We start from the raw sequence: 26,503 nt of genomic DNA on the forward strand, positions 1-26,503 counted from the left end.
GACTTTTTGATTCATATTGTCCAGTGTTTAGTGCAGAAACCTGTATCATTACAAAGAACAGTTTGAAATCTCAATAAGATTCACTCACTAGGAACCATCAAGGTAAAAGAAATGTAGAGGGTTAATAATATTACATCAAAACTAAATGTTCAGTACGAGTGATATTTTCAGATGTCATTCAGAAAATTAAGAGATTATTTACCCATCCCAGGATGAAAGGATCTATTAGACTATGAGACTTCTTAAGGGAATAGTGATTCTACTTCCCACTTTATCCACCCATCCATCCATCCATCCATCCATCCATCCATCCATCGTGTGCATCTATGTCTTTATATATCCTAGAATTGTAAAATGCATGCAGTAAGCATCAACAAAATCTCAAAATACAATTAAATTTAGGACACCTTAACCTCTAATCACCTCCATACCTAGTCTCAATTATTCTTTGAAATTTGGGAGAATCATATATATAATTACACAACTTAGTCTACAGCTTGAGTTAGAATCACTGACGACAAAATGCTGATCTATGAACAGCAAATTTAACTGAACAGGTTGCTTAGAGTTGGGGCTTCCAAATGATTGTCATGAGAATTGTGTGACTACTGTATTGTTGACTTCATGCTAGGGCATTGTGGCCTAGAAATAATGCCTAGCTTTGTCCCAAGCATTTTGTTCAACCTAACATACAAACAGTAATAAACCTCAGTGTCTTCTGGAAAATGAATCTTTGAAACATTTAAGAATACAAGCAACAAAATTAGCTACTATCAGACTTTGGTTTATTGTAAAATTTAACAAAGTTTATCTTGTAATCCCTGACCCCTTGCCCTGAAAACAGAAGCAAAAACATAATTATTGCTTATTCTTTTCCCCCTACCTTATTTGTGCCACTGTGAAAGAAGGGAGAAAAATCACTGTAATAAATAAAAATAGAGACGTAAGAGAGACAAAGATAAATCAGTCCAGGTGAGAAATACTAGGAGCAACAGAAATACCATCAAGCCGTCCAAAATAAGCTTCTTTTTAAAAGGTTGTCATATTAAAAAAAATCACACCAAAAATATAGCAGCAGAGAAGAAAGATAAACACAAGTTAATTGCACACCAATCCCATGCAAAAAACTGGGTCGTTAGCCAAAGCAGTAGTATTCAGCATCCAATTTGGGACGCTTATGCAGTGCGTGTGAGTCCCCTATGACTGAGTTGTCACTGAACTGGTCCAAGTCTGACGGGGTCTGATGGCCTGGGACATCATCTGCCAAAGTGTCCAGGTAGCTCCCCACGGAGATGCCATCCAGCCCGTCGCTGCCATCGTGGAGGCTGTTGTAGCTGCCATATAAGGAGGTGCTCTGACTCTCCAGTAAGCTGCACAGGCTGCCACTGAGACTGCTGCCTCGGCTGGTGATGGTGGCTTTCTCTTCAATCATCCACTTGATGGACTCAATGCTCTCATTGATCAGGAGCAACTGGCGCATGAGCCTGCCATCTGTGGCTCTGAGGCTAACCTGCGGAGGACAGGGAGAGAGGAGAGACCTGCCCGTTATTCTGTGTTCTTTTTTTTTTTTTTGCGGTATGCGGGCCTCTCACTGTTGTGGCCTCTCCCGTTGCGGAGCACAGGCTCCGGACGTGCAGGCTCAGCGGCCATGGCTCACGGGCCCAGCTGCTCCGTGGCATGTGGGATCCTCCCAGACCGGGGCACGAACCCGTGTCCCCTGCATCGCAGGCGGACTCTCAACCACTGCGCCACCAGGGAAACCCTATTCTGTGTTCTTGAAAGACCCAAAAGGCACTTAAATTCTGTCTTCTTCAGTCCATGATTTTAAATTCATAGAATAAAATACAAATTCACTTGAGTGCAGGATCTTTTTGAAAACTGCTGACAAATGGTAGAAGTCTTGATCAAAGAACTCACTTCCTGTCAGCCCCCTCAGGCTCCAAAAGCACGATAAAACTCTACCTGCATCCCTGACCCTAACCGAGCTGCCTGGAAATAACCTATTGAATGTCAGATTCTGTCAAGAAACTTATTCTCTCTCTGGCCAGGTTAATAGTTTATCCATGTTAATTGAGAATATGTGTGTGGATATTGAGAGGTGGGGAGAAGAGGCATGTATAAATTAAGGAATCATCATCGTCATTGCAGCAGCTCCTATTTTTTGAGTGATGATGTGGCAAGCACCATTACAAAACCTCAACACTCATTACATTATAACAGTAACCCTGTGCCATAGGTATTATTATTTTTATCCCCATTTTATAGATGAAGAAACTGAAATCTACAAAAAAAAAGTTCAGAGTACAGAAAAGGTCTGCACTTTTTATGACTGTATTGACAAATATATAATGCTGAATAATGCTTTTATTTTTAAGAAGAACCAAAGTGTTTTAATATTCCCTGAATCCAAAAGTGTGCTGATATACAAGGCCAATCCACTCTACACAATGAATGTACAGATGTTTTCTGTAGATGTGATTATTTCCTTCAAATTTGTCTAGGGCAGTCCCAATCAAAATTGGATATGAGACTCTGGGAAGGTTCTAGAACTCCCCAAAGTGCTTTCTAGGTGTATAGTCTTTTTGATGGTTTTAAGTTACTTCAGAGAAATCTGTCTTCTCAGCCACAAAGCAGAATTTCTTTGTAGGCCCTACAGTTCAATGGGAATATATGTTAACATCAAGGGTGTGGTTGTTCTGGGGAAGGTGGGGAAAGGGAGGCTGCAAGAAGTCTCATGATAGCCCTTGCTCTTATTGGAACTGAAGAAATAAGGCTTCTACAAAAACGCCAGGGCCTGGACAGGGAGGCAGAGACAAATTTGGCCACCAGAGGTCCTAGGCACACTCATTATGGTTTGAAAGGGATTCCAGTTTCTTCTGTTGGGGTCTTTAACCCAAGAGGCTGGAGTTTGCTAATTCTCTCTTTAAGACCCAGGACTAATTCAGATTTGTGGGTTTCTAGAATTCTCAAAGGCACTCAGTCGTGAGTGACTCAAGCCATAAGGGAGAAAGAAGCCTATTGTCTTCAAATGTATGCATTCATATTGTAAAAATATTTCCTGAGTAGGAGTTAATCTATAACTGAAGGGGAACTTTGGATTGAGTGAATATGATAAACAGATATTGGGACAGATGGAATTTCTACAGTGACTTCAAAGATGTAAGATTATAGGTTGAAATGTGTGTGTGTGCATGTATATGCACACACATATGTATGTATGTATAAATCTAAAAAGCATGAAGTACAGTTTAAAAACCCTTAGTTTTGCTAGGGTATTAAATAAAGTAGCTTGGGTGACTACCTTATCTTCTCTGAGAAATGCACCAAAAATGCATAGGGGGGTCAGGAATGAAAATCATTTCTCTCTGAGGTATTCATGAGCAGGACTTAGTAAGTCTTGAGATGCTTTTCTATTTGTGGTGTTGTCTCAGTGACCTTGCAGTCATGTTGTGTGGGGGAAAGATATTTTTTTGGCCATCTTCATATTCAAATACTCCCCATACTCCATGAGTCATCAAGATACTGTTCAAATTACAAGCAATACAACAAATATTTACAAATCATCCACAATTTGCTTACATCCACTAAGGAGCCTAGAAAATAAATAGGAACCAAAGTCTTACAAAATTCTTCAGTTAGGCATCTGTAGCTGATAAAACTTGCTGTGCCCATTGTAGGCATGGTGCAATATAAGTGTGACCATTTCCCGACAGCTCCGCAAATGAACCACAGCTGCATTTATTCACATCCCCACCCTGTACTGTGAAAATGTTCCCGCGCGTGCCCAGCTCTGGGCGTGGTCCCTGTTACTGTCCTCACTTAAAATACTTGACTCTCTTGCTCTCCAGATCCTCCTCATTCTTGAAGTCCTACTTCTCCCATCATGCACCACTTGCTGATTCTAGCCTCTTCTGTTGGCCCGCTTAACCTCTCCCTCCTTTTAGTTTGTATCTAACAGTATACCTTAATTTTGTACACTTATGTTGCTACCTATTATTGTGTCTTCCCACTGGTTCTTCAGGTAAGCTTTCAGTTCCTTAAAGAAGCCGTGTCTTACATTTCATACATCTCTTAAGGTCTGTCTTAAGCATGGATTGCTTTTTTTTTTTTTTGGAAATAATCATAATTTTAGGATCTGAGAAAGTTCAGCTCTTGAGACAACAATAATACACATTCCCAGCAACTATGTCAACTGGGGGTTAAAACATACTTAGGATAGTTTTTTTCCAGCAGTTTTTGTCTGAGCTACACAGCGGCTGCATCACATAAAAATTGTTCAGTTTTGTTGAGCAATATGAATGAGAGGGGAGTAGACGCCGAAGTAACAAAAGCTTCCTTTGACCATGGATGATTTATTGAAATAAAAAAAAATTCTTTTCTTCTGAAAGCAAACATTCACAGGCCATTGAACCACTGTTAGAGGAAAAATGACGAAAGCAAGTCACTTAGAATGTGTTGATCTGGCTGATAATGATTACAGACTTAACTGTGTCTAACCCTGTGTCCTCCTGGGGAGAGAGTAAACAGCTTCCCACCGTGGGAGCCCATGGCTTCCTGCCCATTACCTGGTGCTCCAGGCCACTTCACACTGCTTTCTCCTGGAACTAAGGTGCGATTATGCTACTGCTGATGAACCTTCAAAGTAGGAACAATTCACCACAGGACTAAGTCACAGCGTGGCTTCTGTCTCCAGTAGCTGCCCTGCCTTTCCTCACTGTTGCTATGTCAGTCCTTAGGAAGTCTGGCCATCCATTAAAAAGACAGTAGACTTGCCCCTTGGGCAGAAATATGTGTGGTTTTCTCACTTGAGGTCATGTAAGATCCCAGGGCTTTACTCTGAGGATATGGGGAGTTGGGAGGCCCTCCTCATTGTCTGAGGTTAAGTGACCCCTCCTTGGAGAGCCGCTTCCTGATCAATCATGGTATCCGATCCCCATGCTTAGTTGTACACAACATTTCTATGTTTTTATGTTCCCTCGTAATACTTAGGACTCGTGGAAATCATCCTGCTGATTATTGTTTACTTATTATTTTCTGTGTCCCACATGAGCTTGTAAGCATCCCAGTGAAGGGGACTTGGTCTGTCCTGTTCACCACTCTGTGCCCAAGACCTTACAAGAGTGCTTAGCACATAGTAGGTATACAATTAGTATTTGTCCAAGGGCTGAATGATTGCTTCGGGCTGAACCATCTGTCAACGCCCCTCCCTTGGGTTTTGCTGTGATATGATACTTGAAGGGAAAGAATAAGGTAACTTCAGGAAAGAGCTTTGCAGTATTGAAGCAAATCCAGCCTGAAATCCCATTCCCATTCATTCACAGAATTCAAACACTGAATAACTGGGGCAAGGTTATTCCTAGCTTAAATGTACAGATCACAAGATAGTATCTCTGAAAGGGAGTGGACTTCATGGGGTGAATCACACTCCAAACATTACTCTGTTTGTTCCGAGGTAATAACTGATACTAGCACAGTACAGTTGTTCTGTGAACGCTTGGTGAAAAAAGTTAAAGGGAACAAACAAATAGGACATTACCAAAAAAAAATTGTTTTGTAAGGTTTTCATTCATTGATCCAAAGAGAGGTCAGTGTCCTTTCCTCTTTTCCTCTTCACTTGTCCACTCTGGCCATTACAGTTATTGCAGTGCAATCCATCTTTGTACTTCATAAGTCTCTCATGCTTTAGGATTGTAGCCTAACAGGTCTCTCAACTCTAGACTGAATGAAGCCTGAAATTTCATGTCATTTTTGAACAAGCAGTGAACTGGGTCTAGGGTAGAAATTGAAATGGGGGGTCTTGAAAGAGCAAATATTCTTTTTTTCTTTCTAATTGGAGTAAAATCACTTTACAACGTTGTGTTAGTCTCTGCTGTACAGTGAAATGAATCAGCTATATGTACACCTATATCCCCGTCCTCTTGGACCTCCCTCCTACCCCCCACCCCATCCCACCTATCTAGGTCATCACAGAGCACCGAGCTGAGCTCCCTGTGCTATACAGCAGGCTCCCACTGCTATCTATTTTACACATGGTAGTGTACTTATGTCAAACCTAATCTCCCAATTCGTCCCACCCTCCCCTTACCCCTCTGTGTCCACATGTCCGTTCTCTACATCTTCATCTCTATTCCTGCCCTACAAATAGGTTCATCTGTACCATTTTTCTAGATTCCACATATATGCGTTAGTATACGTACTTGTTTTTCTCTTTCTGGCTTACTTCCCTGTGTATGACAAACTCGAGGTCCATCCACATCTCTACAAATGACCCAGTCTCATTCCTTTTTTTTTTTTTTTTTTTTTTTTTAAGTTTATTTATTCATTTTTTTAATTAGTTTCTGCTTTATAACAAAGTGAATCAGTCATACATATACATCTGTTCCCACATCCCTTCCCTCATGCATCTCCCTCCCTCCCACCCTCCCCATCCCACCCCTCCAGGCGGTCACAAAGCACCGAGCTGATCTCCCTGTGCTCTGCGGCTCCTTCCCTCTATCTATCTACCTTACGTTTGGTAGTGTATACACGTCCATGCCTCTCTTTCGCCTTGTCACAGCCCACCCTTCCCCCTCCCCATATCCTCAAGTCCATTCTCAAGTAGGTCTGCGTCTTCATTCCCGTTTTGCCCCTAGGTTCTTCATGACATTTTTTTTTTTAAATTCCGTATATATGTGTTAGCATACGGTATTTGTCTTTCTCTTTCTGACTAACTTCACTCTGTATGACAGACTCTAGGTCTATCCACCTCATTACAAATAGCTCAGTTTCGTTTCTTTTTATGGCTGAGTAATATTCCATTGTATATATGTGCCACATCTTCTTTATCCATTCATCCGATGATGGACACTTAGGTTGTTTCCAGCTCCGGGCTATTGTGAATAGAGCTGCAATGAACATTTTGGTACATGTCTCTTTTGGAATTATGGTTTTCTCAGGGTATATGCCCAGTAGTGGGATTGCTGGGTCATATGGTAGTTCTATTTGTAGTTTTTTAAGGAACCTCCATACCGTTCTCCATAGTGGCTGTACCAATTCACATTCCCACCAGCAGTGCAAGAGTGTTCCCTTTTCTCCACACCCTCTCCAGCATTTATTGTTTCTAGATTTCTCTTTTTTTTTTTTTTTAATTAGTTTCTGCTTTATAACAAAGTGAATCAGTCATACATATACATCTGTTCCCACATCCCTTCCCTCATGCATCTCCCTCCCTCCCACCCTTCCCATCCCACCCCTCCAGGCGGTCACAAAGCACCGAGCTGATCTCCCTGTGCTCTGCGGCTGCTTCCCACTATCTATCTACCTTACGTTTGGTAGTGTATATATGTCCATGCCTCTCTTTCGCTTTGTCACAGCTTACCCTTCCCCCTCCCCATATCCTCAAGTCCATTCTCAAGTAGGTCTGTGTCTTTATTCTCGTTTTGCCCCTAGGTTCTTCATGACATTTTTTTTTTAAATTCCGTATATATGTGTTAGCATACGGTATTTGTCTTTCTCTTTCTGACTAACTTCACTCTGTATGACAGACTCTAGGTCTATCCACCTCATTACAAATAGCTCAGTTTCATTCCTTTTTATGGCTGAGTAATATTCCATTGTATATATGTACCACATCTTCTTTATCCATTCATCTATTATTGGACATTTAGGTTGTTTCCATGTCCTGGCTGTTGTAAATAGTGCTGCAATGAACATTGGGGTACATGTGTCCTTTTGAGTTATGGTTTTCTCAGGGTATATGCCCAGTACTTTGGGATTGCTGGGTCATATGGTAGTTCTATTTGTAGTTTTTTAAGGAATCTCCATACTGTTCTCCATAGTGGCTGTATCAATTTACATTCCCACCAACAGTGCAAGTGGGTTCCCTTTTCTCCACACCCTCTCCAGCATTTATTGTTTGTAGATTTTGTGAGGATGGCCATTCTGACTGGTGTGAGGTGATATCTCATTGTAGTTTTGATTTGCATTTCTCTAATAATTAGTGATGTTGAGCAGCTTTTCAGGTGCCTCTTGGCCATCTGTATGTCTTCTTTGGTGAAATGTCTATTTAGGTCTTCTGCCCAATTTTTAATTGGGTTGTTTGTTTTTTTTGATATTGAGCTCCATGAGCTGTTTGTATATTTTGGAGATTAATCCTTTGCTGCTTTGTTTGCAAATATTTTCTCCCATTCTGAGGGTTGTCTTTTTGTCTTGTTTATGGTTTCCTTTGCTGTGCAAAAGCTTTTAAGTTTCATTAGGAACCATTTGTTTATTTTTGTTTTTATTTTCATTACTCTAGGAGGTGGGTCAGAAAAGATCTTGCAAATACTCTTAATAATAAACTTTTCCAGGTCTATGTTTTTGTCCAGACTATCATTTTAATACTGCAAGAATACAAAGGTTATGAATTGGGTCAATGGAATCCAAGAAAGAGAGAAGGTGGTCACATTTTCATTTAATTAGGGAGTTACCAACTAAGTTGACTTCTTTGGTGATGGTGTGAGGAACACAGGACAGGGCTCTGGCCTGCCACTGCCACCATCTACCTGTTGACCTTTGGGCAAGGTGGCTTGGCATATACAACTTCCATATACATGAAGAAGAATCCTGGGGGTTTATTCTGAGCTCCAGTGAGCCACAGGATCCAGTGAATGTAGGAAAGCAGTCTGTGAACAAAGACTAATTTCTGCCCAATAATGAAGATTTAATTCAACTGAGGAATCCACCTAGCACTTTTGTCTGCTTTTTATATTGAGGTTTCATTGAAAATGTTATTTGCTAAGAAGATTCTGTAGATCACATTGTCTCAGGATTACTCTTCATTCTAACATAGTCTCTGATTGTTTGTCATTCCTTTGGCCATTTGATTACAAAATTGTTGCCATGACTAGAGAACCATGCAAGCTCTACAGGAGACAGACCAATCAATTTGCTGCTCCATCTCCGGCAAATTACTTAGCTAGTAAAAAACTCATGGCTAAAGTTTGAGCTCTCTGTGAATTTTAATCACCTTATCAGAAATTGTGTGGTAATAGTAATTTTAGCTTCTGCCATTTGAGTTTCACTAAAAATTGTATTTGTGTCTGCTCCAAGATAAACATACATATCATCTTTAATAGGTCTATATATTAACTGAAATGTGCACATGAGTTGCTGGATGTATCTGCCAAATAGGGACATTGCTCACTCCACCTTGTCATCATGCAGGCTTGCACAGCGCCGTGTGTTCATCTTTCTCACAAAGCTCTCCTGCACCATTTTTATCCTTTTATTTATGGGAATTGACTAATCAGATGAAAGCAAGCCATCTCCCAGTTATAAATCCCTACTATAAAATCCACAGTATCCGTGACCCAAATCCCAAATGTCCAGAAAGCTGTTATATGAATTAGAAGAAAGACTACTTTGCAAGCAAGTTCATAATCATGCACATGAAGAAAGGAAAATAAATAAGATTTACCTTTTAATGTGATGCTCTAATCCTAGTGTGTAAGTAGAAGAAACCAATCAGCATTTTTTCAAATTTGTAGTTAATGGGAGGCCTCTTTTCTAGCCATATTTATTTCTAAATATACAAAAAAAAAATCAGAGGCATCTATGTGGGGCTTCCCTGGTGGTGCGGTGGTTGGGGGTCCACCTGCCGATGCAGGGGATGCGGGTTCGTGCCCCGGTCCGGGAGGATCCCACATGCCGCGGAGCAGCTGGGCCCGTGAGCCATGGCCGCTGAGCCTGCGCGACCGGAGCCTGTGCTCTGCAACGGGAGAGGCCACAGCGGTAAGAGGCCCGCGTACCGCAAAAAAAAAAAAAAAAAAGCATCTATGTGTACTCATTTAAAGAGCTGTTGTAAGGGTGCTTAGAATATTGTTTTTCCAGTAGTTTATCCCAGTAGATTATCTGGATGTTCCCTTTATATAACCTCCTCGTGTCTAAATTTGCTCCCTCTTCAAATTTGCCAAATCCTCATCGTCAGTTTGATGAATACAGAAGATTTTCTGCCTACTCATCCTTACCAGCAGTTTTATTAATAGCTGTAATTCTAAAGCACTCCTCTAACTGTTCTCTCAGAGGACCCATAAGGATATCACTGTCTCTTTACAGTCTGAGAAGACACTCTACAATATTTGCACCCGCTATTTTTGGTTTAGAATGCTTTAGGAGAAGAGCCTGTAGCATTTACAAGTCAGTGTTATTCTGCCAAAGCTTTCCTCTGCTTTCTTAGCCAGTTCAAAATTTACAACAGAATTTGTTTTGAATTGGGCAACAAAGGATTCCATTTTTATATCAGTCAGCTTTGTCTTCCTCCATTTGAGTTGTTTTTATGTGGAATTGAACATTAACTAAAACAGTTCACTTTTTTCTTAAAGCCTCACAGAAGAGTAATTTCCCCAAAGACTAAACTACTACATAAAAACACTATCATCAGCACAGCTGACCGATTGATGTTGTTTTGATAAATTAGAAAGCTGCATCTGGTTTATTTGAAAGGGGCACATGTGACTCCCCTGAATCTTAAACATAAATTCCTGCCACCAGCCCTGCTCATGAGATCTGTATAGTGTCTGCTGGTGAGTCCTCTGATTACCAAAGTAAGACAGAGAGCTTTTCAGCCTTATTCGGTCAGGTTTTAGGTCCAGTTGATACTTAGATGCCTATGACGTCAATTCCTTTTCCATATCCTAGTACAGTGAAAATTGTTTTCCTGAGAGCTTTTAATATGTATATGCAAAGTGTAGTTTTGGCTAATGTAAGAGACTGTAAATCACCTGAGCTGAAATTCATTTAGAATGATGTCACTAAAACATGGACTCCCCACATTTGTAGCAGAACACAGACCAGCCAAGAAGTGTTTCCACTAACTTATAATAAATGTTCTCTCTGCATGTGCATTTTTTAAATTTAGAACTTAAAATGATATTTTTACATGGAAGACTAGGATATGGTAATGTACCCCTCTGTGATTTGCAGTGGCCATGTTTCCCTTGGGAGGGAAGGAGGCAGGGTAGTGTGCTGGTAGATGTTGAATAATTGGCTCCCTGGCAAAACTATGCACACAACGTACACATACACAAACATGCATACATGCATGTAGTAGAAACTGTTCTGATACAAAAGATGTGTAGCACACTCTTCACAAATAACACTAAAATATACAGTACCTTTTATTATAAATTCCATATACTGTAACTAATTGATTCTCAGAGACTGCTTTTGTTCATTTTTGTTGAATTCTTGTATGTACAGCAACTTGTGGTTTCAGTTTCAACCATAATTTAACAAATAGAATTGATCCTAATCCACTTACTCTTTTCTAAATAATTTTTCATCCTTAAATCTGATACGTGATCTGTCGTTAAAGTGTTTTTCACCCTAGTACAAATTATTTTCATTAAATTGAAGCCTGTTTCAGCCTTAGCACGAGTTACGTCTGAACTTTACTGGTTTGTCAGTTATGGGAGCAATTTTGCTGAACTGGATAATAGTTTTTGACTGCGTGAAGAGCATTTACCAATTTTTTTTGTGCTATTGATAATGTAATAGCTAAGGACATGACACACTTTTAAGCTGAATCTGTAGTATTAACATTCCCGTCTTGAGGACAATCAACAAAATTAAGTCAAGTTCTGATTTATAGCATTTTCCAATTTCTGTGCTGTAAATACTCCTACCATGGCCAGTTTCAAGCCACCAATGTGATGTCACTAAACAGGGTTGGTAAGAGATGCTCAGTAGTACAGCATTACCTAGTGTGAAAACCCTGTAGATACAACAAATGTTTTAAATAACCTAAAAAAAAAAATAATCGTAAAATGTAGAAAATAATCACAAAGTGATGATTTTGAGTATTTGTTACCTTTGTTTTTTCATATAAATTATTAATTTGTAGGTTTATATACATACTTTAAGTTTTAGTTGTGACTGTGGTTAAAAACTGTATGTAAAACTCCTAAAAATTTAACAAACATCTCCCACACCCAAGTAGGAGTCGGCTCCAGTTTACCACTGAAGGTATAGAATAGAGGCTTTCCCTAATCTACTACGTTTATAATAAGTAGATTAGAGATTTTCATTTTTCCCCTTAGGCCATTTTTTAATAGAGGATTAAAAGCTCAGTAGAATTTTATCTTTTCCCCTAAGAAGAATTTGAGGGAGATATAAAATATTTATACCAAAGTTATTAGTGTTTTTTTAATAGAAAGGTTTCAAATATTGAATGTAGATTATTCTTTAAGCATCATTGAGATATAAAATGTATTTGGAAAGGGAATAATCAAGATGTCTAAAACTCACTTAAGTATTTGCATTTCTGTATTATAATTTTTGATAGTTTATTTCTAAAATATGCTGTGAACTTCTCTATCTTGGTAAACAGAAGGAAGTAAACCCAAGCAGAATCAAGTAGTAAGAGGCCACCACCATAAACAGAGTATTTCTAATTCAGAATTATTCAGCAATGCACTTAGGGGCTGTTGAGGGAATAGGACATTCGTCCTTTTTCCCCAAGGTCCTGAACATCCCTCCTTGTACAAATGCTCAATCTTCTCTTTCAGTAATTACTGGATATTGATGTTAGATCTGTTTGTCACAGTCCTTTTGCTCCCTTTTTCTTCCTCAGTCCCTCAACTCTTTCTAATCTGCTATCTGCAGCCCAGTAGTCCTTCAGGAGCCCTACGTTTTTTCCTATTTGTTGAGTGTGAGAGAACTGAGTTGCAAGGAAAATTAATCTTTGCAGTTGTTAGTAACATTAACCAGTGAGTAAAATTAAGTGAGGAAGCAGCCTCTGCAACAGAATAAAGCACGTGGCCCTTGCTCCTTAGAGCAGTGCTTCCTGACATGTGGATCACCTTGGAATCCTGTTAAAACTCAGATTCTCGGGCTTCCCCGGTGGCACAGTGGTTGAGAGTCCGCCTGCCGATGCAGGGGACATGGGTTCGTGCCCCGGTCCGGGAAGATCCCACATGCCGCGGAGCGGCTGGGCCCGTGAGCCATGGCCGCTGAGCGTGCGCGTCCGGAGCCTGTGCTCTGCAACAGGAGAGGCCACAACAGTGAGAGGCCCGCGTACCGCAAAAAAAAAAAAAAAGAAAAAGAAAAAAAATTCAGATTCTCTTCACTAGTTCTGTGATCCTGCATTTCTAACAAGTTCCCAGTGGATGCCAATACAGGTGGGCAGCCTCTAAGATATCTCCCAATAAACCCCCTCTCTCCTGGGATCTACATCCTTGTGCAGTTCCCTGCCCTTGAGTGCAGACTGGACCTATTGACTAGTTTCTCAGGAATAGAATATGGCAAAGATGATGGGATGTCACTTCTGAGAAAAGATTCCAAAAAGACTGTGCTTTCTGTCTTGGGTATACTCTCCCACTTGCTCTGAGGAGAGCCATCTGCCAGGCTGTGAACTGTCCTATTGTGAGATCTCCATGGTAAGGAACTGATATCTCAGGACAACAGCTAGCAAGGTGCTAGGGCTTCCAAGCGCTACTGGCTATGTGAGTGAGCTTGGAAAAGCAGATGCTCCCTGAATAGGGCCTTGATGTGACAGCAGCCCCAACTGACGTGCTGATTGCAGACTTGGAAGAGACCCTAATCCAGAGTCACTCAGGTCTGTGCCCAGACTTCTGACTCATAGAAGCTGTGAGATAACACGTTTGTTGTTTACCTTGTTAAGTTTTGGAGTATTTGTTATGCAGCGGGGATAACTAATACACCAGTGCTCTTGGTATATAGGCTACACTATGAGTAGCAAGGATCTAGATATCTTTCTACTTGTGGATGATTTTGGATGATAGATGCTGCACCGCCATGTCTGTGGAATGCTACACTATTGAGACATTGTTTTATAGTTTGAAAAAGGTAAAAAATTGAGTAAGTAGTTAAATGTTTATTGATGGAGACAAGAAATGTTCAAGGGACTCAAGGTCTTCATTGAGGCACCATTGACATCTCCCATAGGACCACCTTTCTTCTCCCTAAGAAAAGATGGCTTATTACCCTCAAGGAGAAATGACAAGTGATATCTCTGGTATTTAGTGACACAGATGATGTTTTCAATAGATATCACTTATAAATAATACTCCCTATAATTTGATGGTCATAAAATGGAGGGTATAAGATAATAAATGTAAATAATAACATTCAGAGATAGTTAAAGAAATTAGAATACACTAAGATTAACTATACTAATATCTTTGAATTTCCAATATTGACAAATTCACTAAATTACACTCTTGCTTTTCAAAATTCTTCATTTCATTTGAAGAATTCACTTTAATTTGGCCTCACTAGGGGAAAGGAAGGAGGAGATTAGGTTAAGGATAAAACCTTTATTTATTGAGTGCCTCCTATGAGCCAGACTTTGTATTTCATATATTAACCCATTTTCTTTAGAAAGGGCCTTCTGTAGAATGGCCCTTTTGCATAGGAAATGTAACTGAGGCACTGGCATTTTTTTAGAACCATTCATTTTTTACCGAATGTTGATAATTTGGTAATATTTGGAATATTTCACTTTATGATGAAGATTAGTTTTCTTTTCTTTTTCATATGATGCCTAAACACTGACTAAATATTTTCATTTGGGAAAATGTAGGTGGGGCTCTCCAGATGACGCAAGTTGGAGCAGTGATCTCACACCCTCAAGAGCGGCCAGTGAGAAACACCTGCCATATTCCAACATTTACTGATCATACACTGACTTTTTTTATCTAGTGATTTTGTCTCATTAAAAAAAAACAGCTTTAGGGATATTAATAAACATATCTGTCATTGATTAACTGCTGCTTATATGCCATGCCTTAAATATTAACTTATCTAGTACATTTAATGTCATTATCACAACAAATCTGTGAAGCTGATTATTATTCTTATTGTGGTTCCAATCTGATATATAAAGAGCTTGGAAGTTATCACTCCTATCTTCCCAACAAGAAAGAAACTTAAACTGAAAATCAACAACTTCTCTCAGATCCCTCAGAGACTTGATGTCACAGGGTAAACTGCTGCCCCCAGGAGACAAAGAGGTGGATACAGAGGATCATAGCTTACGGAAAACAGATGCCCAGAAGCAGAAGGCCCATCTGGAGCCAATTATCAGTAGGAAGACTTAAAGTTGTTAATTGATGAGTGCTGGAGATTCTGTGTGGACTAGCTTGAGAGTTAAAAACTTCAGGGGGAGCCCCACACTTTCATGAGTTTTTCCTCCTGCAACCCCACCAGGCTCTCACTATCCCCGATGCTGCTGGCACAGACAGGGGGGAAGTGAGCACTCTCAAATATGCCCAGAGCTCTCCGTTCTCCTTCACAAGGCCTGCTGTCCAGGGAAACTGTTTTACCAGAGCCTCACTGACTGGGGTTTTACCAAAGTCTAATAACTAACCTGGGGGAAGGAAAATGCCCAACTCAGGCTCGCGGAAAGACTGAGACCTAATCATGGACTACAGAATGCCTCTCCTTCCCTACACCTAACATCACATCGATAGGGCTCCTGCATAAGAAAAGGGATTACAGCTAAACGTACCACAGGCCTCAGGCTCTATTTGAGGAGTCACTAGGAAAACCCAAAGACAACAGAATAGACATAAAAAAGATCCTAGAGGAAATAGTATTCTCTGATACCTACAGCTACAGCGTACTGTAAACACAATCTAACTCTTAGATAAATATAAAACCTCACATCAAAGACTTATTTATCCCAGTTCCTTTTATATCATATACAGCTTTCAGCCAGGAATTATAAGACATGCTAAAAAGCAAAAAAGTCTGAAGAGACAGAGTAAGCATCAGAACCAGACTCAGATATGGCACACATTTTGAAATTCTTAGACTGGGAATTTAAAGTAACTATGATTAATATGCTAAGGGATCTAATGAAGAAAGTAGGCAACATGCAAGGACAGGTGGGTAATGTGAGCAGAGAGATAATTTGCAGAAAGGATCAAAAGGAAATGCTATAAGTCAAAAATACTAAAATAAAAATGAAGAATGCTTTTGATGAATATATCAGTAGACTGGACACAACCAAGGAAAGGATCAGTGATCTCAAGTTTAAATGTCTCTTCAGTGATGTGCTGGGGCATAACCTAAGAGGTCTACCAAAGCATAATTTATCTATCTATGGGGAGATACCTTTGTGTGACCCATAATTTACTACTAATTTGGCCCAGATTTATGAAATTGTAAGTTGACTTGTAGATTTGTGTGTGGAAGACATGAAAATGATTTCTGTCCAGTGAAAACAAATAAATCTCAAAGTTATGGTTTTATTGTCCTGCTCGACATTAAACAGTTTTATCTCTAACCAAATTATTTCATGTCTTTCCTGAGAAAATATATAAACCATTCCTCTCTTTTGGACCAGCTATATCATCTTGATGCTCCTCTCATTAAATGAGCTAAATAAATCTTCAACACGTGCTCCCTCTGTTTGTACGAGAGCCATATTTCCAACTACTTAATAATTACACTTTGATAGGGTTGGAGGTTGCCATCAAGATGCGTAGTGTGCTCACCTGCTGGAACTAGTTAAACAGAGTTGCCCAGGAAGTGGCCTCTGGAGTGAAATCACAAATAGCAATTGAACTTTATCTTCTCTGACTCTCAGTTTTCTTCTGACTTGGTGCTTTTTATTCTGGTTTGTTTGCTTTGTTGTTATTGTTTTGGATTTTTGCTAATAGTTTTGCTTAACTTACTGTTTAGGTAATATCCACTTCCACAACTGGGTACTGAACTCTCCTGTATCAAAAATATTTGTGAAATAGCCAATTCCAGGGACTTGTGTACTGAACCCCTAGGCCACTCAAGGTGATATAATCTATAAATTATTCCCCATTTGGGGTAGCTCTAATTGGCAGTCTGGTTTCATGATGTGTTCACTTGGGGATCTCTGTTAGGATGATGGGAATCTCTTCTCTTTTGGGTGAGAGATGACAAGGAATATGGTTAGTTGTTCTATACTGTTTGCTTGCTTTTGGTGTGCTCAAATCCATGTACAAAATATTATTTCCATTGATTAGTAGAGTAACTCTGAGAATGTGTGCTTTGAATTTTCTAGTGCCCTGTGCCTGGGGTGGTAGAACTAAAGTTTCAAGTCCTGTTGGTGGCTATTTAATTGAGAAAAACCTTTTACTGCTCACTGATAAGAAAATGAAATATTTCCCTACTTCTAGAGTATACTAATAAATTATAAAGTCTCTTAGGAAAAAAGAGAATTTTCTAATTAGAGACACAATAAATACTTGCAAAATTTTAATATCCCCAGAATTTCAAGAAAATAAAAAAATTGAACTCTAGTATATTGAATGTACTGACATTTTAAGGAAAAAAAAATCCTCACAATGTTATCGCAAAAGCATCAAAGTGAATCTTTAGACATGAATTGGTTTGGTAATTTTAGGTTATAATCACAGAATACCTTTTCCTTGCTTTTTTCAGTATGGAGACTAAACATACAATTTTATTTTGTTTTTTAAGATTTGGATTTATTTTCTAATGAAGAGACCAGTTAGTACTAAATTCCTAAATTTCTTATACTGGTATACTGTGAGATAAGCTAATGTTTCTTCCATATACTGAGATTAAGAAAACATGTAGTTTCGTATTCAACTATATTGCGTTATAACTCTTAATCTTTTTTGATTCAACTGTAATTATGTTCTGTACTGTGTCAGTTTACACATAATTTGCAAGATATTAATTTTAGAACTTTAATATAAATCAAGTTAATAACAAAATCTATGGATATCTAATTTCTAAGGAAAATAGAATATTGAAACATGGGACACCAATTGTTACGTATATCTTTGCTTTCAATTTTAACAGTAATAAAGTGACTATATCTTTGGGTCATTTTAATGAGCATATTTTTCCATCTACAAAAGTGTTAAAGGTATGTCTTTGGCTGTGGAGATCTTACAATGTAGTTGTGTAAGATTTGCTGGTCTCCTAAAATGCTTATGTATGACAGACAGCGATTACTTTCCAGTTTTTCTCTGAACGAATAGTAAGTTTGATTAAAAATTATGGCTTATATGGGTTGTTGAGATTAAACTAGAAATAAACATGGCAAAGAACTATAACTAAATGTTTTTGCTTATCAAAGAGGAGAGTATTTTTGTTCTCAGTTAATACGGTTTGTTCCAGAATGTGAAAGGAGATAGTAAAGAACAGAGCTTGAATTGAAATAGAAACTGAGTAAATATGCCAACAAATCCAAACTATATTTGCCTTGAATTATCATATCTACAAAGAATGATTCTGGAAAAAAAGCAATAAAATGTGTAAAAATGTTGGCAAAATTTGCTCAGTTTTGATGGATTAACTAGGAGATAAATTTTTTAAAATCTAAATCTTTATTAGAAGAAAACAAATAGGTTTAAAACAATGAATAACAACAAATTTCATTAAATATTAAACAGTTTAGTTATCAGATATTTAGACAATATGTTAGGAGACAATTTTATAAAGGAGTTTGTGGATAAATTACTACTATTATTAATGCAAAGCTAGAACTTGTTGTTTTTTTTTCCCCTCTGTTGGAATGAAAACTTGGTGTAGAAGAATTTAGTTTGCTCTTAACAAGAGGTAGTAAAAGGTTATTCTTCTGTGTAATCTGCCCAGATAACATAGATTCCTTATCTAACCTGAAAAGTTTCCATTCTTTGTGTTGACTTTGGCATGTCCTTGATTAAAAAAAAAAAAAAAAAAGTTACTTAAAGAGTTATTGAGTGACTTAAAAATTGTGTTGTATTCTTAACTCCAAACTATGACCATTCATTATTTCCAGGCACATATGCTTGTGTTTTAATCAAACAACTAAATCTATTCTAATAATACTTTAACCCTTTTAATTTTACCTTCCCAAGATAAGACCCCAAATTCAGGGATAAATTTTTTATACATCTTTTACACCCAGGCTAGTCTTTAGGGTCTCTGCAAAGGCACCCATTTGCTACACAGCAGCCACAGCAAATGACTGGACATGCCTGTGTTCTTTATTTCCAATGGCTTTCTCTCTCTGATTATCTGTGATTCAGCATATATCTAGTACTGTGATGATACAGTGCTCATAATCTTACTGAGCCCTTTGCATTTTCTGCAGATAGCTTAATGATGCCTCTGGCACTGAAGATTGTCAATAACTAAACTTATATGCTTCTATCTTTAGTCTTTTAGAAATTAAAGTGTTTAAACTGTCCCTTTGCATGATACCATTTTGAAAAATTACTGTGTTTGATTTATTTTAAATGAAATTATTTAGCCCTTTAAATGACATTGCCTCAAAAACTATATTTATTTTTCCAATTTAGTATTCTCCTAGAATTTTACTCTAATTAGATGATTTCACCTGATGTGTAAGAGTTTGCTCTTCTTTGAATGTCATGTAGTTTGTCATGTTTATATCTACACTGATCTATTTCTGGAAGAAATAACATACAATGCTTTTAAAACAGAGGTGATGGCTGACTTATTATTTATTTATATCAGTGATGTCCTGTGACTCAATTACCCACTGATGGGGTAGTTTGTTGAGAATAAAAAGGAAACCTAAAACTTTGATTCTAGTTTTGGTTCCATTAGTAACTTAACCTATGACTTGTAATAAGTCACCTAATCTTCCCATGCCTACATTTTCCTGTTGTTAGGTAAGAATATTGGAGATTATCTGTAAGATTCCTTCCAGCCCTAAAATGTCTTCATTCTCCAAAATATCACATTAATAGTATATGATCAGTATATAGTTTGCAAAGAAAAGTGAAATTTCCCCCATGTGTCCAATAGAACACTGTTGGAATGATTCCAGAGTTTGATTCTGGGAGATGACTGCATTGGTAGAAAGAGTTTACACATGATTAAGGGATCTTTTAAGGCAGAAAATTTTTCAAGACATGGCAGAAACAGATATAGTGATAATACTCAAATGCAAAGACAAATGACAAAGAAGTGGTAAGCAGGGACTCCTCCAGTGCAATGGGTCTATCCCATCCATTAATCCTAGTTTCTGACTGGGATTATTAGTATTCAATACATGGCAAATCAACAAAGGTACGTTGAATGAAGAAATGGGTGAGGGAGAAAAAAACTGGTTCTCTGCTACATGGTAATGTAGCAGAGAATAAGTATGGATTAATTTTCTTTGGGAAAAGAAGACCTATGTCAGTTGCATAATGACGAACAAGGTGGATTTGGATAGAGAGAGTTGAATATGGGTGGCTTGTGTCAAGAAGGACATTATCATTTGAGCCTGAAATGAAGAAAATAGGCAAAGACTAGAGATGTAAAAGTTCACTTCCTGATAAGGGAAGTGGCAAGCCAACCAGAGGTGCCGAGGATCAAGAATGTTTTTGGAGGTGAAGGTGAGCATGTAATTTGGAGGCATGTTATGGAGAGTCTGGAGTGCTGAGCAAGGGTAAGAAATGCTGTGAGAGTCCATGCTGTAGAAAAGCTCACCATATTGTCTTAAACAGAAGCTCTTGATCAGGATATCACCACACTGCTATGCTGTGGGTTACTGACTCTAAGCTGCCCTCAAAAGAGCTTCACGGGGCTTCATTAGTATCTCAGGCCTATTTTCAGTGTGGACAAAATTTTGCTAATTGCAACAACAAAAGATATTAAAGAAAACAATTTGGCTGTGTAGGGAAGTTAGCTAAGGACTAGAGCTTAGACTGACACCAGGCCACCTATATCTTATGCATCTTTTTCTAGAGTTTTGCCAAACTGTAAATAACCTACTACTTCATGCTCCTGAATCCAAAGTGATAGATTCTGTCTTAGGAGGAAGCAGGCTGAGAATTCAAGAAAAGTCTATTTGTACATGTGAAGCAAGGCTGCTTTCCATTTTTAAATCAGGAGCAAAGATGAGGGTGAAATGCTTTTCAAGCATGTGACACAGAAAGGCCCAGAGGTCTTGACTCCAAATTCTTATTCTGATCTCCCATTTCCTCCCCATAAACGCAGTCTTACTGTTCTTAAAATTCTCATGGCAAATATGTTCTTCCTCTTGAGTTTTGACTTCCTATTTAGGGACATACTTAAATTTCTCTGAAGTCTATGTTTATGCTGCCTTTTTTTTTTTTTTAATGAACACAAAAGAAGTTTGTTACATGCCTTTCAACTTAATTGCTAAACACACTTTATGTTTTAAATGAGTGCATTTTTAAAAGTTCTTAAGGCAAGATTTCCTTTTTAAATTGTATCCTTATAGCAGTTAAAGAAGTTAATGTAGTAATAATTTCTTTAAATGAATGATGATTTGAGAATCTCTAAGAAGAAAAACAAATAGCCTGATGCTCCATTCTGTGGAATAAGGATATAGATTACTAAGATATATGGTGATTCCTGATTCATTTCACTCTGAGCAACTTTCTTGACAGCTTTAGCCATCTTTAATATGCTTAACCACTTTCAAAATAATATCTCATGCTACTTCAGAGAGATGCAGCTAGACTCAATTCATTATAGCTTGTGGAGTGGTTAGATGTTCTCGGATAAAAGGTACTATGTGGAATTGCAGTATGATTATCATAATTAGGAGATCTCATTCTCAGCTTTTGCAACTCATGGGAAAATATTTTTGTACCAAGGCTAAGAATTTGATCTGTATCATTATGTAAAAGCCCTAAATATTTTCAGTTGCTTTTACACCTTAACTTTATGCTTAGTCAAAATTAAGAGGTATCAGTTTCTGTTTAAGCTTGTCAAGAAAAGACTACCATCCAGACACTATTTATTTTTCACTGTGAAAACTACAAAGTTAGTCGACATTCAAATAATCTTAACAGCTTCTTGCTCATACATTGGTAATATCACTTTACAGAAACACTTTACCTAACCGTTTTCTCTAAATAAACTAAGGAACAATAGATTTTTTTGTTTTATTTTGTTTTTTCCTTTTTGATTCAGTATATTTGGGCATTTCTTTGCTACATCTTTATGAAGTTCCAAACTTAAACAGTGTAGGAAAGTGGTGTCCCAGGCAGACTGGTATCCTAGAAATAACTTGGGTTTGAATCTTGAAAGATCAGGGACAAAATACAATTATTCCACTAATTAGCTCTTAGATTTTGGTCAATGAGACATGTTACTTAGTATTTTCTCTATACCAATGTTTTCATCCAGAAGATGGCACATGTTACCTACTGGATTACTATATTAGTATGGTTGGAAGAACTGCATGGAATAATGTATACACATAGCATAGAGCCTGACCCAATGGTGTTCAATAAAACTTAGTTAACTCCTGGACTTTGTAGCAGTAAATGCCTACATTGGGAAAAGAAAAAAAAATCACAAATCAACAATCTGACTTTACACTTAAAGGAACTATAAAAAGGAGAACAAACTAAACTCAAAATTAGCAAAAAGGAAATTAAAAAAAATTAGAACAAAAGTAAACAGAATAGAAAATAGAAAAGTGATAAAAAGTAAATCAATGAAACTGAGTTGCTTTTTTAAAAGATTAACAAACCCTTAGCTAAACTAACTAAGGAAAAAAGAGAGCAGGCTTAAATAACAAAAATCAGAAATAAAATAGGAAACATTAAAACTGATGCTACAGAAGAAATAAAAAGGGTTATAAGAGACTACTGTGAACAATTATACACCAACAAATTGGATAAGCTAGTTGAAATGGATACATTTCTAGAAACATAAAACCTACCAAGACTGAATCATATATAAATAAAACCTAAACAGGCCTATGATGACATCCATGACAGGCTACCTCCAAAAAAGGAACCTTGGTATACTGAATATCTTAAGCTGAAGGAGCTTGAGAAGACAGCAGAAGCAGGAAGGCCACTCTGACCACCTTTCCCCAGTCTTCTCCTGAAACAGGTCCTAAAACTCTCAGGTGAGAGGTCCCTTCCCTATCTTCAGAGGAAAGAAGCATCCTTATCTCCAAAGGCAAGGGTGCTGAAAAGAATCTGAACCAACAGGCCTTGCTAAGTTTCCTCCAGTTTATTATACTGAGCTCATACTCTTTGACCTATGATATTTCTCCATGATAGTCCACTTTTCAGCAAACCTAACATAAAAATACTCAGTTTTAATCATTTCTTCATGTCTTCATTTCCTTATGCAGGCTCCCATGTTACATAAACTTTATATTAAATAAACAAATTTGTATGCTTTTCTCCTGTTACTATGCCTTTGTCAGTTTAATTTTCAGACCCAGCTGCAGGCCTAAGAGGGTCAAGGAAAACTTTTTTCTCCCCTATACCTATAATTAGTAGGAAGGTTGAATCATCAGTCAAAAACCTCCCTACAAGGAAAAGACCAGAAACAGACAGCTTCACTGGAGAATTCTACCAAACATTTAAAGATGAATTAAGAACAATCCTTCTCAAAGTCTTCCAAAGACTTGAAGAGGAGGGAGTACTTCCTAAGTCATTTTATGAGGCAGCATTACCCTGATACCAAAATCAAAGATGCCATACAATAAGAAAACTGTAAACAGATAGCCGTGATTAACACTGATACAAAAATCCTCAACAAAATACTAGCAGATAGAATTCAAAAATAAATTAAAAGGATTATATGCTATGACTAAGTAGGATTTATTCCTGGAATGCAAAGATGATTCAACATAGGAAAATCAATCAAATATACCACACTAACAGACTGAAGGACAAAAAACACTTGATCATCTCAATTGATGCAGAAAAAGCATTTGACAAAATTTGGCATCCTTTCCTGATAAGAACACTCAACAAACTAGGAATAGAAGGAAATTACCTCAACAAAGTAAAAGATATGTATTAAAAGCCCACATCTAACATCATACCCAATGGTAAAAAGCTGAAAGCTTTACCTTTCAGGTCAAGGACAAGGCAAGAATGCCCTCTCTCACCACTTCTATTCAACAGTACTAGAAGTACTAGACAGAACAGTTAGGTAAGAGAAATAAATAAAAGGCATTCAAATCAGAAATGAAGAAGTAAAATATCTCTGGTCATAGATGAATTAATCTTATATCTAGAAAACCCTAAATCATACACACACACACACACACACAGACAAAACTGTTAGAACAAACAAATTCAGCAAAGTTGCAGGATATAAAATCAGCATACAAAAATCAGTTGCATTTCTATACAGTAACAATGAACAATCTGAAAAGGAAATTAAGAAAATAATTCCATTATAAAAGCATCAAAAAGAATAAAATACACTGGAATAAACTTAACCAAGAGAGTGAAAGACTTGTATCCTGAAAACTACAAAATGTTGCTGAAATAAAGAGGAAACAAATAAATGGGAAGACATTCTGTATTTATGAATTGGAAGGTTTAATAGTGTTAAAATGTTCATACTACCCTAAGTGATCTGGAGATTCAGTGCAATCCCTATAAAAATCCCAGTGGCATTGTTTTCAGAAATAGAAAAAAATCCTAAGACTCATATGGAATCTCAAAGGACCCTAAACAGCCAAAACAATCTTCAGAAAGAAAGAAAAAAAAAAAAAAACAAAACTGGAAACCTCACTTTTCCTGAAGTGAAAACATGTTACAAAACTACAGTAATCAAAATAGTATGGTACTGGCATAAAGACAGGCATAAAGGCAAACGGAACAGAATAGAGAGCCAGAAGTAAAACCTTCTGTATGTGGTCATATTATCTTTAACAAGGGTGCCAAGGCTACACAATGCAGGAAGGATAGTCTCTTCAACAAATGGTGTTGGAAAAACTGGATATATGCATACAAAAGAATGAAGTTGAATTCTTACCTTAAACTATTTACAAAAATTAACTCAAAACTGATTAAACACTTAAACATGAGACTCGAAAGTATAAAACTCCTAGAAGAAAACCTAAGGGAAAGGCTTCATGGCATTGGATTGGCAATGTTTTGTTTTGTTTTGTCTTTTGGATATGACAGCAAAAGATCAGACAACAAAAGCAAAAAATAGACAAATGGGACTAAATCGAACTTTAAAACTTCTGTGGAGCAAAGGAAACAATCAACAGAATGAAAAGGAAACCTGTGGAATGGGAGTATATCTGTAAACCACATATCTGAAAAGGGGTTAATATCCAGAGCACGCAAAGAACTCCTGCAGCATAAAAACAAAACAAATAATGGGATTTAAAATAGGTAAGGGACTTGAACAGACATTTCTCCAAAGAAGATATACAAATGACAAATAATCATATGAAAAGATGCCCAATACCACTAATCCTCAGGGAAATGTTAATCAAAACCACAATGAAGTATCATTTCAGACTTGTTAGGATGGCCACTATCCAAAAAAATCACTCAGTAAGAAGTGTGGGTGAGGATGTGGAGAACTGGAACCCTTGGCACTATTGGTAGGAATGTAAAATGGTGGTTATTATGGAAAACAGTACGGCGGGTCCTCAAAAAAATTAAAAACAGGATTACCACGTGATCCAGCAATCCCACTTCTGGGTATATATCCAACAGAATTGAAAATAGAATCTCAAAGAATGACTTATGTTCATTATAGCATTACAGCTTTCCTCAGCTATCCAAAAGTAGAACATTCCTATGAAACCTTTCCTAAGCTGAAATGTCATAAATGGTAGAAGCAATTACCTTTTTTTGTAAAAGGAAAAACCCTTTCCATATGTCTTTGGTTAGCAAAAACAGGTACAGTACTAGTGTAGGTCTTTTGTAAAAGCGAAGTGGCATAAAGCATACGTTTGAAAAATGTGGGATACCTGTATTCACAATAGCCAAGAGGTGGAATCAACCTAAACATCCAACAAGAGATGAATGGATTAAAAAAATGTGATGTGTGAAATGTGTATATGTGATACACATACAGTGTAATATTATTCAGCCATTTAAAAAAAAAAGGAAATTCTCTCATTGGCTACAACATGGATAAATCTTGAGGACATTATGCTAAGTGAAACAAGCAAGGCAGAAAAACACAAATACAGTTGTCCCTCTATATCCACTGGGGATTGGTTCCACGACCCACTAAGGATACCAAAATCAGAGGGTGCTCAAGTCCCATAGTTGACCCTCTTTATCCATGGTTCTGTATCTTCAGATTCAACCAACTGCAGATGGCATAGTACTCTGGTATTTATTGAAAAAAAAAAAACATGTATAAGTGGACCTATGCAGTTCAAACCCCTGTTGATCAAGGGTCAACCATACTGCATAATTTTAACTTACATGAGGTATTTAAAGTAGTCAAACTCTTAGAAGCAAAAAGTAAAATTGTAGTCGCTAGGGGCTGGGGGAAGGGGGAAGAGGGGAGTTGTTCAATGAGTGTAGAGTTTCTTTTTTTCAAGATGAAAATGTTCTGGAGATCTGTAGTACAACAAGGTACATGAACTTAACACCTCTGTACTTTACACTTAAGATGGCAAATTTTATGTTACATGGTTTTTACCACAATAAAAAATTTCAGTTACCTCCTTTACTTTTAAAATGACCTGAATTTTTTAAATAATGTCTGCCACATTTGAGGATGCTGAAATTCAAGGTAATTAAGCAGGTCAATGAAGCTGACTGAATGTGTTTCCAATAAAAATCTGGTTGTTCCCTTGCTCAAAAAG

General features: G+C 37.6%; 1 protein-coding gene across 1 annotated transcript in view; it reads right to left on the reverse strand.

Annotated features, from left to right (window-relative positions):
• Positions 1 to 768: 768 nt before the first annotated feature.
• The window catches only part of LURAP1L (leucine rich adaptor protein 1 like), a 48,852-nt gene continuing 23,117 nt past the window's right edge, over positions 769 to 26,503 (reverse strand). The window contains exon 2 of the mRNA XM_081237551.1: positions 769 to 1,510. Coding sequence (XP_081093677.1) covers positions 1,136 to 1,510 — 375 coding nt within the window. The 3' untranslated portion in view covers positions 769 to 1,135. The remainder of the gene's footprint in view (positions 1,511 to 26,503) is intronic.

This window comes from Mesoplodon bidens, assembly GCF_964165515.1.
Source record: "Mesoplodon bidens genome assembly, chromosome: 6".
Taxonomy (NCBI): Eukaryota; Metazoa; Chordata; class Mammalia; order Artiodactyla; family Ziphiidae; genus Mesoplodon; species Mesoplodon bidens.